This window comes from Pygocentrus nattereri, chromosome 12 (genome assembly GCF_015220715.1).
Source record: "Pygocentrus nattereri isolate fPygNat1 chromosome 12, fPygNat1.pri, whole genome shotgun sequence".
Classification (NCBI taxonomy): domain Eukaryota; kingdom Metazoa; phylum Chordata; class Actinopteri; order Characiformes; family Serrasalmidae; genus Pygocentrus; species Pygocentrus nattereri.
This window is the reverse complement of record NC_051222.1, coordinates 41,589,561-41,604,004: the sequence shown is the minus strand read 5'-3', so window position 1 is coordinate 41,604,004 and position 14,444 is coordinate 41,589,561. Positions and strand designations below refer to the sequence as shown.

Here is a 14,444-nt window from a genome sequence, read left to right as displayed (position 1 = left end):
TAGTAGTAGTGATGTAGTGTAGTATTAGTAGTAGCAGTGTTGTAGTGTAGTATTAGTAGTAGTGTTGTAGTGTAGTATTGTAGTTGTAGTGTAACAGTAGTAGTGTTTAGAGCAGTAGTATTAGTAGTAGTAGTGTTCTAGTGTAGTATTGTAGTAGTAGTGTAACAGTAATAGTAGTAGCAGTAGTACTACAGCAGTAGTAGTGTTTAGAGCAGTAGCAGTAGTAGTAGCGTAGTGTAGTGCAGTATTAGTAGTGTAGCAGTAGTAGTGTAGCAGTAATAGTGTTTAGAGCAGTAGTATTAGTAGTAGCAGTGTTGTAGTGTAGTAGTAGTAGTAGTAGCAGTGTTGTAGTGTAGTATTGTAGTAGTAGTGTAACAGTAAAAGTAGTAGCAGTGTTGTAGTGTAGTATTAGTAGTAATAGTGTTGTAGTGTAGTAGTAGTAGTAGCAGTGTTGTAGTGTAGTATTAGTAGTAGCAGTGTTGTAGTGCAGTATTAGTAGTAGCAGTGTTGTAGTGTAGTATTGTAGTAGTAGTGTAGCAGTAATAGTAGTAGTAGTGTTGTAGTGTAATATTGTAGTAGTAGTGTAACAGTAATGGTAGTAGCAGTGTTGTAGTGTAGTATTAGTAGTAGCAGTGTTGTAGTGTAGTATTGTAGTAGTAGTGTAGCAGTAATAGTAGTAATAATGTTGTAGTGTAGTATTGTAGTAGTAGTGTAACAGTAATAGTAGTAGCAGTGTAGTAGTGTAGTATTGTAGTAGTAGTGTAACAGTAATAGTAGTAGCAGTGTTGTAGTGTAGTATTGTAGTAGTGTAACAGTAATAGTAGTAGCAGTGTAGTAGTGTAGTATTGTAGTAGTAGTGTAACAGTATTAGTAGTAGCAGTGTTGTAGTGTAGTAGTAGTGTAACAGTAATAGTAGTAGCAGTGTTGTAGTGTAGTATTGTAGTAGTAGTGTAACAGTATTAGTAGTAGCATTGTTGTAGTGTAGTAGTAGTGTAACAGTATTAGTAGTAGCAGTGTTGTAGTGTAGTAGTAGTGTAACAGTAATAGTAGTAGCAGTGTTGTAGTGTAGTATTGTAGTAGTAGTGTAACAGTATTAGTAGTAGCAGTGTTGTAGTGTAGTAGTAGTTTAACAGTAATAGTAGTAGCAGTGTTGTAGTGTAGTAGTAGTAGTGTAACAGTAATAGTAGTAGCAGTGTTGTAGTGTAGTATTGTAGTAGTAGTGTAACAGTAATAGTAGTAGTAGTGTAGTAGTGTAGCAGTAATAGTAGTAGCAGTGTTGTAGTGTAGTATTAGTAGTAGCAGTGTTGTAGTGTAGTATTGTAGTAGTAGTGTAACAGTAATAGTAGTAGCAGTGTTGTAGTGTAGTATTAGTAGTAGCAGTGTTGTAGTGTAGTATTGTAGTAGTAGTGTAACAGTAATAGTAGTAGTAGTGTAGTAGTGTAGCAGTAATAGTAGTAGCAGTGTTGTAGTGTAGTATTAGTAGTAGCAGTGTTGTAGTGTAGTATTGTAGTAGTAGTGTAACAGTATTAGTAGTAGCAGTGTTGTAGTGTAGTAGTAGTTTAACAGTAATAGTAGTAGCAGTGTTGTAGTGTAGTAGTAGTAGTGTAACAGTAATAGTAGTAGCAGTGTTGTAGTGTAGTATTGTAGTAGTAGTGTAACAGTAATAGTAGTAGTAGTGTAGTAGTGTAGCAGTAATAGTAGTAGCAGTGTTGTAGTGTAGTATTAGTAGTAGCAGTGTTGTAGTGTAGTATTGTAGTAGTAGTGTAACAGTAATAGTAGTAGCAGTGTTGTAGTGTAGTATTAGTAGTAGCAGTGTTGTAGTGTAGTAGTATTTGTGGGCGTCGCTATGACGTCATCTCGTGCGTCACGCGCCTCCTCCTCAGTCCGGTCACAGCCCTGCCGGAGGAAGGTCGGTAAAACTTAAGCTCTGAGTTATAAAGTGATTAAATCGTTCGCTGGAGCGTAAATCGTGATTGAAGTGGTTAAATATGGAGTGAAATGCCAGCAGGGTTCTTGATCGGCTGCTCTGTGGTCGTGTTTTGTGTGTTTTGGAAGGTTTTGCCGAGTGAACCTGTCAGAGGTGTTAGCGAGCTGTAGCTGAGAGACGCTAACCGTTCCCGCCTTTCCCCTCAGACCCGGCTGCGCAGCCTCTCTGCGCGGTCTCCTCACTGCTTTTACACTCCTAACGGGTTATAAATCGGATTCATACACGCCGAACGTCCGTCTGACACTGAGTCGGTCGTCTGTGTGTCGTGAGGCGTTCAGACTAGCCGACAGGGCAGAGAGAGAGAGAGAGAGAGAGAGAGAGAGAGAGGGAATAACGCACAGAGCGAGTTCGGGCTATGAGTGAAAACTCCAACTCCCAGCGCGCCTGAGCGATCACGCGACGCAGAGCCGCACTCACTGGACCTTTTTCGTGCTTCTGTGCGCAGCGAATGCGCAAACTGGGGGCTGAAATCGCAGCGAGAGCTGGAAAATGTTGCACCACAATCTGGCAGCTGAGCCGAAGCTGTTAAGCGAGTGCTTTGACGTCTGGATCCAAGCTTATAAACGTGATAGCAGCTCTTATCTGCCTGTGTTTTACACGCAGCGTCATTATGGTGCTTTAAATCCACTCCAGCTGGAACAAACTAGGGAAGCCACTTTTCTCAGGGCTCTGGTTAAAGACGTTCCCACTGTTTTCTCAGAGTAAAGGTGGTATAATATGACTAAAAGTCACTGAGGTAAATGATCACGCACAGATATTGATTATCAGCATCATTATTGTCCTTTAAATACACCCTGGCCTCCGAAGCTGTAAAGACTCTGAGCTGATCTGGACCGACGCTGTAAACACGATATCGGCTCTAATCTGCTGTTTCACCCGCAGCTCCTCCGACTCCACTGCTCTGTTTCTCCGCTCTTCCACCCCTGACTGGCTGTTTGAATCACTCCCTGAGCTCATCTCTGACCGTCTCTCGCTGCAGGACTCATGAACGTTTACAGATGTACATATTAAATGTGTTTGGTAATATCTGAGGGTCTCTGATCACTCCAGAGTTCGATCGGGGGGTTAAAGATTCACTCATTTCTCCTCTCACACTACAGACCATCCGCACTGTCGATCCTCTCGGCTGGCGGTCCATGACTGAAGGGGGGGGGTACGTAGATTGTTTATATTGCGAATATAATAAAGTGATAATAAATAATAATATAATAATAAACATTATAAAAAATACACGTGGAGAAACTAAATAAAGAACAAGAACCAGCAATTCCGCATGTCTTTCTTTATTATTTAAATATACATACACAACAGTTACATTTTTTATTATTAAACACTCCATGAACGTTATTTTTCAACAGCTGCGCCACAATACAGACGCCACAAAAATGAAAATAAAGTGCATGAAAATTTTAACTAACCATAACGCTAAATCAATGGGAGCCCTGAGCTTGTCTCGCTGCAACAAGATGGTCCCATCTGGGGGTAATTGGAGACAATGACACCCGAAGTGTGTTGCTTATGTCTAGTCTGCTCCGTTGTCTTGTTTTGGTTGCTGTCACTGCAGAAAACCCCGCTTCACACAGGTAGGTTGTCGGAAAGGGCAACAGGTTTTTCAGTGCTGTGGTGGCGATCTCCGGGTATTCTGCCATGACTTTAATCCAGAACATCGGCAGAGTTGTTGTCTCGAAACTACTTTTAAAGCCGCCGTCGTTTGCGATCTCCAGCAGTTGATCTTCTTCTTGCACAGACGTGCTGGATTCACCTGGTTTGTTGATAAATGGGTCACGGATACATCCCTGGCCAGTTCGTGGGTCCTTTTTGGTTCGGAAGTAGCGCTCGAACTCTTAAAAGCAAAGAGAGGTGATCGTGCACCAGCTGTGAGAATGAAGGCTCAGGCTCAGCCTCACAAAAAATCCTGGGTGCTTGGTCTCCAAGTGGCGAAGCAAACTTCGCCTTCGAAAAGAAACTTTCCAAAGACGTTTGTTTTTTACTCATTTTGCTAGCTTGTGGGTTAAATTTTTGGCGCTCAAGTGACAGAGATGTAACCGAGAGAATCCAGTCATTTTTCAAAGTAGTAGATTGCCCAGACTCAGCTAATAAATACAACGGAAATAATTATTTCTTGGGCAGCCCGGTACCAATTGATCCACGGACCGGTACCGGTCCGCGGCCCGGGGGTTGGGGACCACTGCCCTAGTGTGTGTGTTCACTAGAGTGTATGTGGGTGTTTCACTGCACAGATGGGATAAATGCAGAGGTCTAGTTTCACAGTGGGCAAAACACAGTTAGCTGATAACATCCTGACCACCTCCTTGTTTCTACGCTCATTGTCCATTTTATCAGCTCCACTTACTGTATAGCTGCACTCTGTAGTTCTTCAGTTACAGACTGTAGTCCACCTGTTTCTCCGTTACCCTGTTCTTCAGTGGTCAGGACCCTTGTAGATGTAAAGTCAGAGATATCAGACGTCAGCCTCACCTGAGTTTCCTAGTAGCACCTTTATCTCATTCACTTGCAGCTTATCTATCTCTCTTTAAAAGGACCCACACCATCACATGCTCTCTGCAATGTATTGCCAGTTTGGTTACTGCACCTTGTATCTCTTCATTTACTGGATTTATGGTTGATTGGACTTGCATCTGAACTCTTGGTCATTGCCTTTTCGGATGCCCTTTGGTACTGTTTCTAGGTTTTGTAAGCCGTCCTGGTTCTTTTAATATTTCGGACTCTTTTGACTCTGCTTCTGGTTTTGCGTTCATTACAGAATACTTAGCCAGTCCAGATTCCAGAAAGCCCATTTGATCTCCATGCTACTGTTTTGGCTTAAGGCCAAATGTTGGGCACTAATGCTCAGCGACTGCCTGCACCTGACTCCTGCCCTAAAATGAGTGACCCACACGGTCCGTAATCTTCAAGCTCCAGCTCCTCCACCTGTTCTATTGCCACCATCACTCCCTGTACAGCTTCCCCCATCCACCTCTGACACCTCCCTGCCCTCTGTCAAATTAGTCCTTCCTGATAAGTATGACGGGTCCCCAGGTCTGTGTAAAGGATTTCTAACGCAGTGCTCATCTTTTCCCCCATTGATTCAGCTAAGATAACCTTTGTCATGTCCCTGCTCACGGGTAAAACACTCTCATGGGCCACCAGGCAAACTCAAGTACCCGATTTCACCACTTACTCTGATTTTGAACCAATATTTAGGGAGGTTTTTGATCACCCAGTTAGCTGCAAGCATCTAGGTGAGCTACTGCTAATCTCTCAAAGTAACAAGATCACATCTGAGCATGCTTTGAACTTCCATATGCTCACTGCAGAGGCTGGATGGGGCGAGAAATCACTGAAAACAGCCGAATGAAGCTCTTCAGACAGTGCTAGCTTACCAGGATAGAGATAACACTCTTTCCGTTCTTATACAATTACATTGGACAGTCTTATTCACTCCAGATGCCACTCCACCTCTAGCTCCTCTCCATGCCTCTATCTTGGTCACACTACCTCTGAGCCTAAGGAGGTTAGTTGTGTTCAGTTTAGTCCAGAAGAACAGCAATGACACATGCGAGAAGGGCTTTGCTTCCCAGAGCAGAATATGCCCAAAATTCCCTTTCCCATTCTTCTACAGGTCTATCTCCTTTCCCATTGGTATTGGGCTATCAACCCACATTTTTCTGATGGTCAGGTGAACTGTCTGGATTCTCGGCAGTGGATGACTGGATGAGGAGCAGTGAGGAGGTTTGGAACTCTGTATGTGTATGTCTCCAGAGGGCGGTCCTCCAGCAGAAGTTCCATCTTTCCATGTCTCTCTCCTGAAGCCTGTCTCCCCTGGAGGTGTTATGCTGATCTCTGACACTGAACCTCCCTCTGGAAGTAGACAGGGGATGTGCCTATACTTTCCATGCCTTGTTGAATTCCTGTCGCCATTGGTCGCTGGCTGTGGTACCTTGTGGCTAAGGCCCTGAGGAACGTTGCTGGGTCCCTGCTGAAGACATCCTCGAGCCATCACTCGTTACTGATTTCCAGGAGTTCAGGTGTAATATTTCTGAACTGTTTCCTAGTAACTCTTTGGTCACCTGCAACCCATCTTCCTCCCCTTTAAAGGACCCACACCATCACCTGCTCTTTGTGGAGTATTGCCAGTTTGTCTTCTTACTGAGCCTTTATGGTTGACTTGGACTTATATTTTAACTTTTGGAATTTTTGGATATCCCCCTTGGGTACTGTTGCTAGGTCCTGGTTCTTTGAATATTTTGGACTGTTTTGACTCTGCTTCTGGTTTTATGATTATTGGAACTTTTTTTTTTTTTTTGAGTAAACAGGAAGTGGATTCTAACCCGTCTGGAGAGCTCAAGTCCCTCTGTATCTCCACAATGTAGAATGTCTGATCTTTAATATTTTGAAATTTGCTATAATTCATATCTTAGTCATTCTTTTCCAGGTAGGCATTTGTCTGAATATACTAAATATTTCTGAATTAGCTATTAAAATAGGAAAAAAAATCAAGCCTAGGTCAAAGTATACAAAACTCCTGAAAACTTCCCAGTTGACCACCTCATATTTCCTCAATAACTACAGGCAATACTGTAAATGTGTTCACTAGATGGCATGCATCTTCATTAGTTTAAGAGATATAGAGGCTTACGTTTTCCTCAGAAAGTGTGCTATAAAAGGTACAAACCTGTATAAGTCATACATTTTGAACTATTGATGGTAGTTGCATGAAATTTGCAGGTGTTATTTTTCTTATTTTCAGCTATGTTTAACAACCAGAATAGCAAGCAGGAGCTGCTAGTTAGTCCTGCTAGTTAGCTGCTACTTTGTCCCTCATCTTTACAATGAAGTAGATCAGATCTTTAACATTGTGGTATTACTCCTGTCCCCGAACTCCATTGCCAATGAGATATTAATCACAAAGTAATAAAGGCTTCTGATTTATAAGCTGGCAGCAAATGTTGAGCTGGCATCTCGTTAGACTCTGATGGTTTTTTTAGATGCTTTTAATATAAAATAAATTGCTGAAGCTCTAAATTGAGTTGACTGATCAACAGTAAAGCAGAACAACAGAATGAAATTAAACCGAAGCTTTTATTGTAGCTGCAGCTTTATCTGCTTTAGGTGTTTCTGAAGAAGGTCCCTGTTTGAAAGATTAAACCATGGAACTCATTCTTTATGAGCAGATAGGCACATAAATAAAACAGAGTGCCCAGAATTTGGAGTTATAAAGCAGATAGTTGCAGCCCTGAAATCTAATTGGCTGAGCCACGATTGAAGCCGTTGTAAAATACACAATATAACACTCCTATGACCACCACTCCTAACGCTGATCGCACAGAGCACCGAGTGTACGGATGAAGTAAGAACCCATTTTGGTTTAAACTGAGGGCCTGAAAACTTGTGTTCTTAACTAGAACTGGGCTGGTCAGCTAGCCAACAGGCTGAAAGAGTAAACATGCCAAACAACTCCAACATTAATATCACAGGCTTGAACTAAAGCACTCACGATGTGATTCACTGAAAACAGCAGTATAAAAGTCTAAAGAATGTCACCTGAATGTCCTACACGCTGCGTACCATTAAGTGAAATTGAATTGAACTACAATTGAAATTGTAGTTCTACTGTCAGATAACGTTAGCGCACTGCTTGTCGAGTCTGAATGTGGACGAATCTCAAATGAACATTTATTAGCTGTGCTAGGCTGCAGGAGTCAGTATTTAAATTCTTACGTAGTGCAGTATGTAGGGAGCAGGGAGCTGATTGAGACTGAGCCCCAGCCTGAGAAAAGTGGCGTCATCAGACTGATAGACGACTCGCGATGGTGATTTGCACCAAAAAGCTCTTATTATATGGTGATTTGCACCAAAAAGCTCTTATAAATGGAACGTTTTTGCATTAAGCAGTGCTGTTATCTTACGTTCACTGTTAGACCAAAAACATTTCAAAGAATCATGAAGTGTCTGTTTCCAGTGATTCTCGACCGAACGTTCTCCTGATTCAGTTGTCAGTGGTTGCTTAGCAGCGATACTGTACTCCAAAGGAACTACATTTCTTCATAATAACTTGAAGAATTATCTAAAACATAGTGTATTTTAATATATTTTATGTTGGCCGCCGTTTTATAAAATCAATCAGCCACTTGAGGCAGTGCGTTACAGTGATTGTATCATAAGAACACCCTACCCTGTGATAGATCACAGTAACCCACAAACTCTCATGGCTTATTGCTTTATCAAACACCTGCCCCCAATGACCTGTCATTGAATTACGCAAAGGATAAAGTCGACAGAGGCACTCCTGCCTTCCATAAAGCCACTTACGTAAATCCATTCTTATAAAAATATTGCTGTCTAAAGTCTTGAGTCTCCATTTTGTTCTTTTGTTGTTTTTACAGAATTTGAGAATTACAGCTGGTCTTTATGAACATTTTAGTTTCTTTAACTTCCATTCAAAGTTAAGAATGCTTTTCCCTTTTCCTGTAAGGTTTTGTCTTGGCAAGCCAAAGTGCAGTGTTTTTGGTGGCCAGTTATTAGGAAGTTAACAAAATAAAACAAAGTTTGATGTATGATAAAACTAGTTAGGCTGCTTGAGATCATATGAAGTTGAAGTGATTATGTAAGCTTGCAGCATGGACTGTAAAGGTGTGTCCGTATAAATGCCTGTGTGTGCAGATCTGATGTTTATTTTGACTGTTTAATCTGCTGATCATTAACCTGTAGGCTGAGCTTTTAAAGGACACTCTGCTGCAGTGCAGTCACTTCAGCTGAACCGTCCAGAGAAACCGAGACACTGTGGACAGTCCAGCAACCATGGGCTACTTCTGGCTCTTCTCTGCTGAAACCTGGGCTCTCCTGATGCTGTTAATAAGCCTTTTGGTTCTGTAAGTACTTTATTATCATCATTTTTCTGCCAAACACATGAATAACAACACAGATAGTTACTCAATGTTTTAAGTCTAAAATAAAAAATAAAATAGAAAAGGTGCCGTAACTTTTGCCATTGTCACATTTTTCCAGTGTATCAAATTCGGTCAATAAGCAGTAACTGTATTTAAAGTGCAGAAGTGTGGTCTCTTTAGAGGATGCTTTTTTTTTTTTTTTTTTTTTTTTTTGCCTGTCTTGTCCGGCAGATTTGCAATCAGAATTATGGCCAGACTGCGTTACTGTGCCAAACAAATAAACAAATTTACTTTTCCAAAATGAGCACTATAGATTATAGGCTCATCTTGTCAGTGTTTCTTTCTTTCTTTCTTTCTTTTTTAATTATTCAATTTCATTTTGTTTATACATTTGATATTGTAATGAAATGTGTCAACATCATGCCAGACTTGACAGGCCAGGGGAATCTGTAAAGGAGGGAGAGGAGAGATAAAGGGGGGGGGGGGGGGGGGGGGGGGGGGGGAGAAAGTAAAAAAGGGAAATAACAAAAGGGCAGAGAAAAAAAAAAGAAAAACACAGCGCAAATGCCACGGCGATGGTTCACCAACTGCTGCTCCTGAGAAAAGAGAAGAAAGTGTAACGGAGACGTACAGCACTTGGAAATACTGCACAAATGACTGTGAAGTATGTGTATGTGGGTGAGGGTGTGTGTGTGTTGTGAGTGCAGTACAGTATAAATTTGTCACAAGATGCACTCAATATCGAGGGCAGAAAGCTGCGACAACATCTCCCCGGAGGCCAGAGGAAGGCAGAGAAAGACCAGGGAATCCCGCCCGCCGCGGCCCCCCCAGGAGTAGTGGAGACCCTGGGCCGCATCTCCCAGTGACCCCTGGATGCCCACCCCAGCGGAAGGTAGAGGGGGACTCCGGACAGCACCCCCCCAGCCACGGAGCGCAGATCCGGGGGAACCAGAGGAGCCAGAGCCGCCCCCAGGATGCCCCCCCCCATCACGAGGCAGCAGCGGAGACCCAGCGCCTCATGCGCCTGAGAGCTACCCACCTCCCAGCAGGGCCCCATCCCCGCCGAGGGGCCCTGAGACGCCCAGGAACACAACCACCCAGGGGAGCGGGCCAACCGTCCCGCCGGAGTACCAGGCCAGGCCCTGAAGCCCCAAGGCGCCCCCCATCCGGGGGGGAAGTGGCAACCACAGGGGAGCAGCCGGAAGAGGACCGGGGACAGCAATCCCCCGACCCAGAACCAGCTGTCCTCACATACACTCAACCTCATATATACCTCCTCGACCATATATACACCTACATACTTTCACTCCCATATATTCATCCACCCCTATATATACACACCTACGCACACATACCTCCACACCTATACACACTCCTACATACATACATACACACACATATATACATACACATATCACCCCAATATGTACACACACACCCATATATACACCCCCCCTCCCCCTAGATGAGGTGGGGGCGAATGGGAAGCCCACCCAGTACCGGTTTGTATATGGATGCATACATGGGACGAACGTGCACACGTGCGGGAGGGCGCACACACGGGAGGAACATGCACAACTGCACACGAGTCCGAGGGCACACGCCAGGGAAGAATGCGCGGGGGCACAGACGCCCACACCCACCCAACCATACAATGCCACATGACCGGCACCGCCGTACAGGCCACCCTCCGCGGCGGGGGCGGTGGGGGCCCGGGCAGCAACCCCAGGACGCCAGGAATGCCCCTGGCCCAGCCGGCGTCCAACCCCCCACCCCGGCAGGGAGCAGGAAACGGGTGAGGGATGACCTTCCCACCCTTCCGCCCCCAGTGAAGTGTTGAGTGCAGGAGTTGGTGTATATGAATGTGGGGTAGTGTGTGATACTATGGTGTAGTTAAAATTGGGGGGACAGGTGTGGGGGCAAACATGGGCTAAGCACCGGGCCACTGGTCTGCAGTGTCCATCTACACTGTCCCCTCAAAAGCCCTGAATGTCTAAAGTGCAGTAAAAGCTGAGGGACAGACAGTCGTGAGGAGACGAGTGAGGCCATGACAGCGGGTCGACCTCATCGACCCCCGGCAACATGCCTGCCCCCAGGATCCTAAATGTATGAGTACTGTGTGTGTTTGTGTGTGTTTGCTTGGGTGGGGGAGTAGTGTATGTGTGTGTGTGTGTGTGTGTGTGTCTGGGGGTGGATGGAGGGGGGGGGGGGGGGGGGGGGGGTTTAGGTCCAGAGGCAAGGGTCCTCTGGAAGAGGAGAGTCAGCTCACTAGCTGGCTCATGAGGCTCCGCGTTTCACTGCCCCTCCGCTCGAGGCAGGATGAGGTCGGCCCGGGGAGGCCACAGAGACCCCACGCCGCCCAAGCCCCCACCACAGAGAGCAGCCCGCCCAGCAGCACCAACCACACATCACCACATGTCCGTGCAAACGTGGACGTCCACACATCCACACCAAACAACAACAGACATCAACGAGACAAAAGACAAGCTGGCCTGAGTCAGGAACCCACTGCCCACCGGCCCACCCCACACACCCCCCAATGGTCACCACCCCACCCCCGCCACCCAGGCACCCCAGAACCCCAAGGCACAGACCCGACGCCCCGACGCAAGGCAGGTCAACCCGCCCCACCCGGTGGTGCAAGCCATCCCCGCACGGGCAGGGACCCAGCATGGGGTCGGGCGGCTCCAAGGCATCGGGCCCCAGGTCTCGCCACCAGCCTCGGAGGGGAGGCCAGCTATCCCACCCAGGGCCTGCACCCGCCCTCCATGCACCCCCGGACCTACATCCCGAGGCAAAACGGCAGCGCCCCCCGAGCCCCCACCCATCCACCACCAACCAGGGCAAGCACACAGACACCCCAGGTCAGCCGCCGAGGCCCCCCAGCTTACTCAGGAAGTTACCGACACAAGCAGTCATCCCAGCGTCAATTCCCAGCCACCAACTAGGCCACCCGGGAGATGAAACCACAGCCAACCACCCCGACTAACTAGTGGAATTGATCAGTGGGAACCAAAGAGAGTTAAATTCCTCCAACTGGTTTTTAGAGGAAGCAAACATTCTTTCCAGATTAATGTGATCAAATAATACATTTTTGTAAAGAGTAATATGTAGATCTTTTTTTTGCTTCCAGTTAATGAGGATGGTTTTCTTGGCGATGCATAGGGCAGTGAGAACTATGTGTGATGTATTTGCATCCATAACCAATTCACTGACGTCTCCTAAGATGCACAGTCTGGGTGAGGTTGGGATGCAACATTTAAGCCACGTGGACAAGTCTGTGCATATCCTGTGCCAGAACACCTGAACAGGCCTACAATCCCATATAGCATGCATATAGTTATCGGTTACATTGGCTGTACAGTGGGTGCATATGTTTGATTGTGCTAGGCCCATTTGGAACATCCTTTGTCCTGTATAATGTACTCTATGAAGGACTTTGTATTGTATAAGTTGCAAGTTGGGGCTTTTACTTATTTTGAAGATATTTGAACATATTTCTGTCCAAAAGCTTTGATCTTGATTGACAGAAAGATCACGTTCCCATTTGGCTATCGGGAGGGAGATTGAGTCATCAAATTTTAACAATAATTTGTATAGTTTTGATAATAATTTAGGGGTACATAAATTAAAAAATTCAGTTACCCATGTTGATATTTCCAAATTTAGTTGGTTGAGATTAAATCTCTCTTGAATGATGGATTTCAATTGTTGATATTCAAGAAATTTACTGTTGTTTATTCCATATTCTGATATGAGTTCCTGGAATGTGACAAAGTTTCCATCTTTAATAACATGTTCTAAATTTTTTATTCCCTTTTCACGCCATGATGTGAAATTTAGTACTTTCTTATTCTGACAAATGTCTGGATTGTTCCAAATGGGTGTTAGTTTGCATGGAATAAGTGGAGACTGAGTTAGTTTTAGAAATTCCCACCAGGCTGTCAGTGAGCTATTTATACTGAGACTTTTAAAAGCGTCGTGGCGCTTAATATTAGAGCTAATGTAAGGTAAGTCTGAGAGTTTTGTTTTTCTACAGAATGCTTGTTCTAGGTCCAACCATGGACTGTCTAGTAAGTCAGGTTTGATCCATTTTGAAATGTACTGTAATCTATTGGCTAAGAAATAATTATAAAAATTTGGTAGTTCTAAACCACCACTGTTTTTCGCCTTTTGTAGAGTTTTCAGACTTATTCTTGATGGCTTATTTTTCCATAAGAATTGTGAGATGTTTGAATCTAAGGACTTAAACCAAGCAGCAGGGGATTTATTTGGGATTAGTGAGAATAAATAGTTGATTTTTGGTAAAACCATCATTTTAATGGTAGCAACTCTCCCCATGAGTGATAGAGGTAAGGCATTCCAACGTTTGAGATCATCTTCTATTGTTTTTAGTAAAGGGATATGATTTAACTGCACTAAGTCTAAAAGCCTAGCAGAGACATGTATGCCTAAATATCTAATATTACCTGATTGTAGTGGAATGGTGGTCGTGTTCTGGAAACTACAGTTTATAGGCAAAACTGTTGATTTTCCCCAGTTGATGGAATAGTCTGATATAGAAGAGAAGCTATCTATTAGTCTAATTGTATTCGGGAGAGAAGCTTGGGAGTTTTCTAGGAAAAGTAATACATCATCTGCATAAAGACTTATCTTGTGGTTTGTAGTTTCTGTGTTAATTCCTTTAATATTTGTATTCTGTCGAATTGCTGCTGCTAATGGCTCAATGAAGATAACGAAAAGTGAGGGTGATAGTGGGCAGCCCTGCCTGGTGCCCCTCTGCAGAGTGAAGCTTTGTGAAGTGATATCGTTTGTCCTAACACGTGCACTAGGAGAGCTATGTAAGGTTTTGATCCAGTTTATGAAGGATGAACCAAATCCGAATTTGTGTAGAACTGCTAATAAATATTTCCAGTTTACCCGATCAAATGCCTTTTCTGCGTCTAAAGATACAATGGTTGTCTCTAATTTGTTAATTGTGCAGTAATCTATTATGTTTACTAGTCTGCGTGTGTTATTGGCTGATTGTCTACCCTTGATAAAACCTGTCTGGTCAGGATGTACTATAAGTGGAGTGATTTTCTCTAATCTTCTGGCAAGGACTTTGCAAATAATTTTAAGATCTACGTTTATGAGTGAAATTGGGTGATAGCTAGAAGGCAGTGTAGGGTCTTTGCCTGGTTTAAGAAGTAGGCTAATGTTAGCAGAATTCATGTCTGGGGACAGTACGTTCTCATTTTGAATTTGAGTTACCATTCTAAAAAAGGTTGGTTCAAGCACAGACCAGATTTCTTTGTAGAACTCTACTGGAAATCCATCTGGGCCTGGGGCTTTGTTATTTGGTAGATGCTGCAGGGCTTCATGTAATTCGGATAAAGCAAGTGGTGAATCTAGGGCAACAACTTGTTCATTTTCCAGCTTGGGGAGATTAATATTATTAAGAAATTCTTCAATAGCTGCGTCAGATGGATTAATCTGTGATGAATATAAGGCTTTGTAAAACTCTTTAAAAGCTTTATTTATCTGTTGTGGGTTATGAGTAATGTTTCCAGTTGAGACTTTAATAG

At 44.0% G+C, this 14,444-nt stretch overlaps 1 protein-coding gene across 1 annotated transcript in view; it reads left to right on the top strand.

Annotated features, from left to right (window-relative positions):
* Positions 1 to 1,882: 1,882 nt before the first annotated feature.
* Positions 1,883 to 14,444, top strand: part of LOC108414960 (cytochrome P450 3A56-like) — a 30,032-nt gene continuing 17,470 nt past the window's right edge. The window contains exons 1-2 of the mRNA XM_017687893.2: positions 1,883 to 1,909; positions 8,699 to 8,859. Coding sequence (XP_017543382.1) covers positions 8,789 to 8,859 — 71 coding nt within the window. The 5' untranslated portion in view covers positions 1,883 to 1,909; positions 8,699 to 8,788. The remainder of the gene's footprint in view (positions 1,910 to 8,698; positions 8,860 to 14,444) is intronic.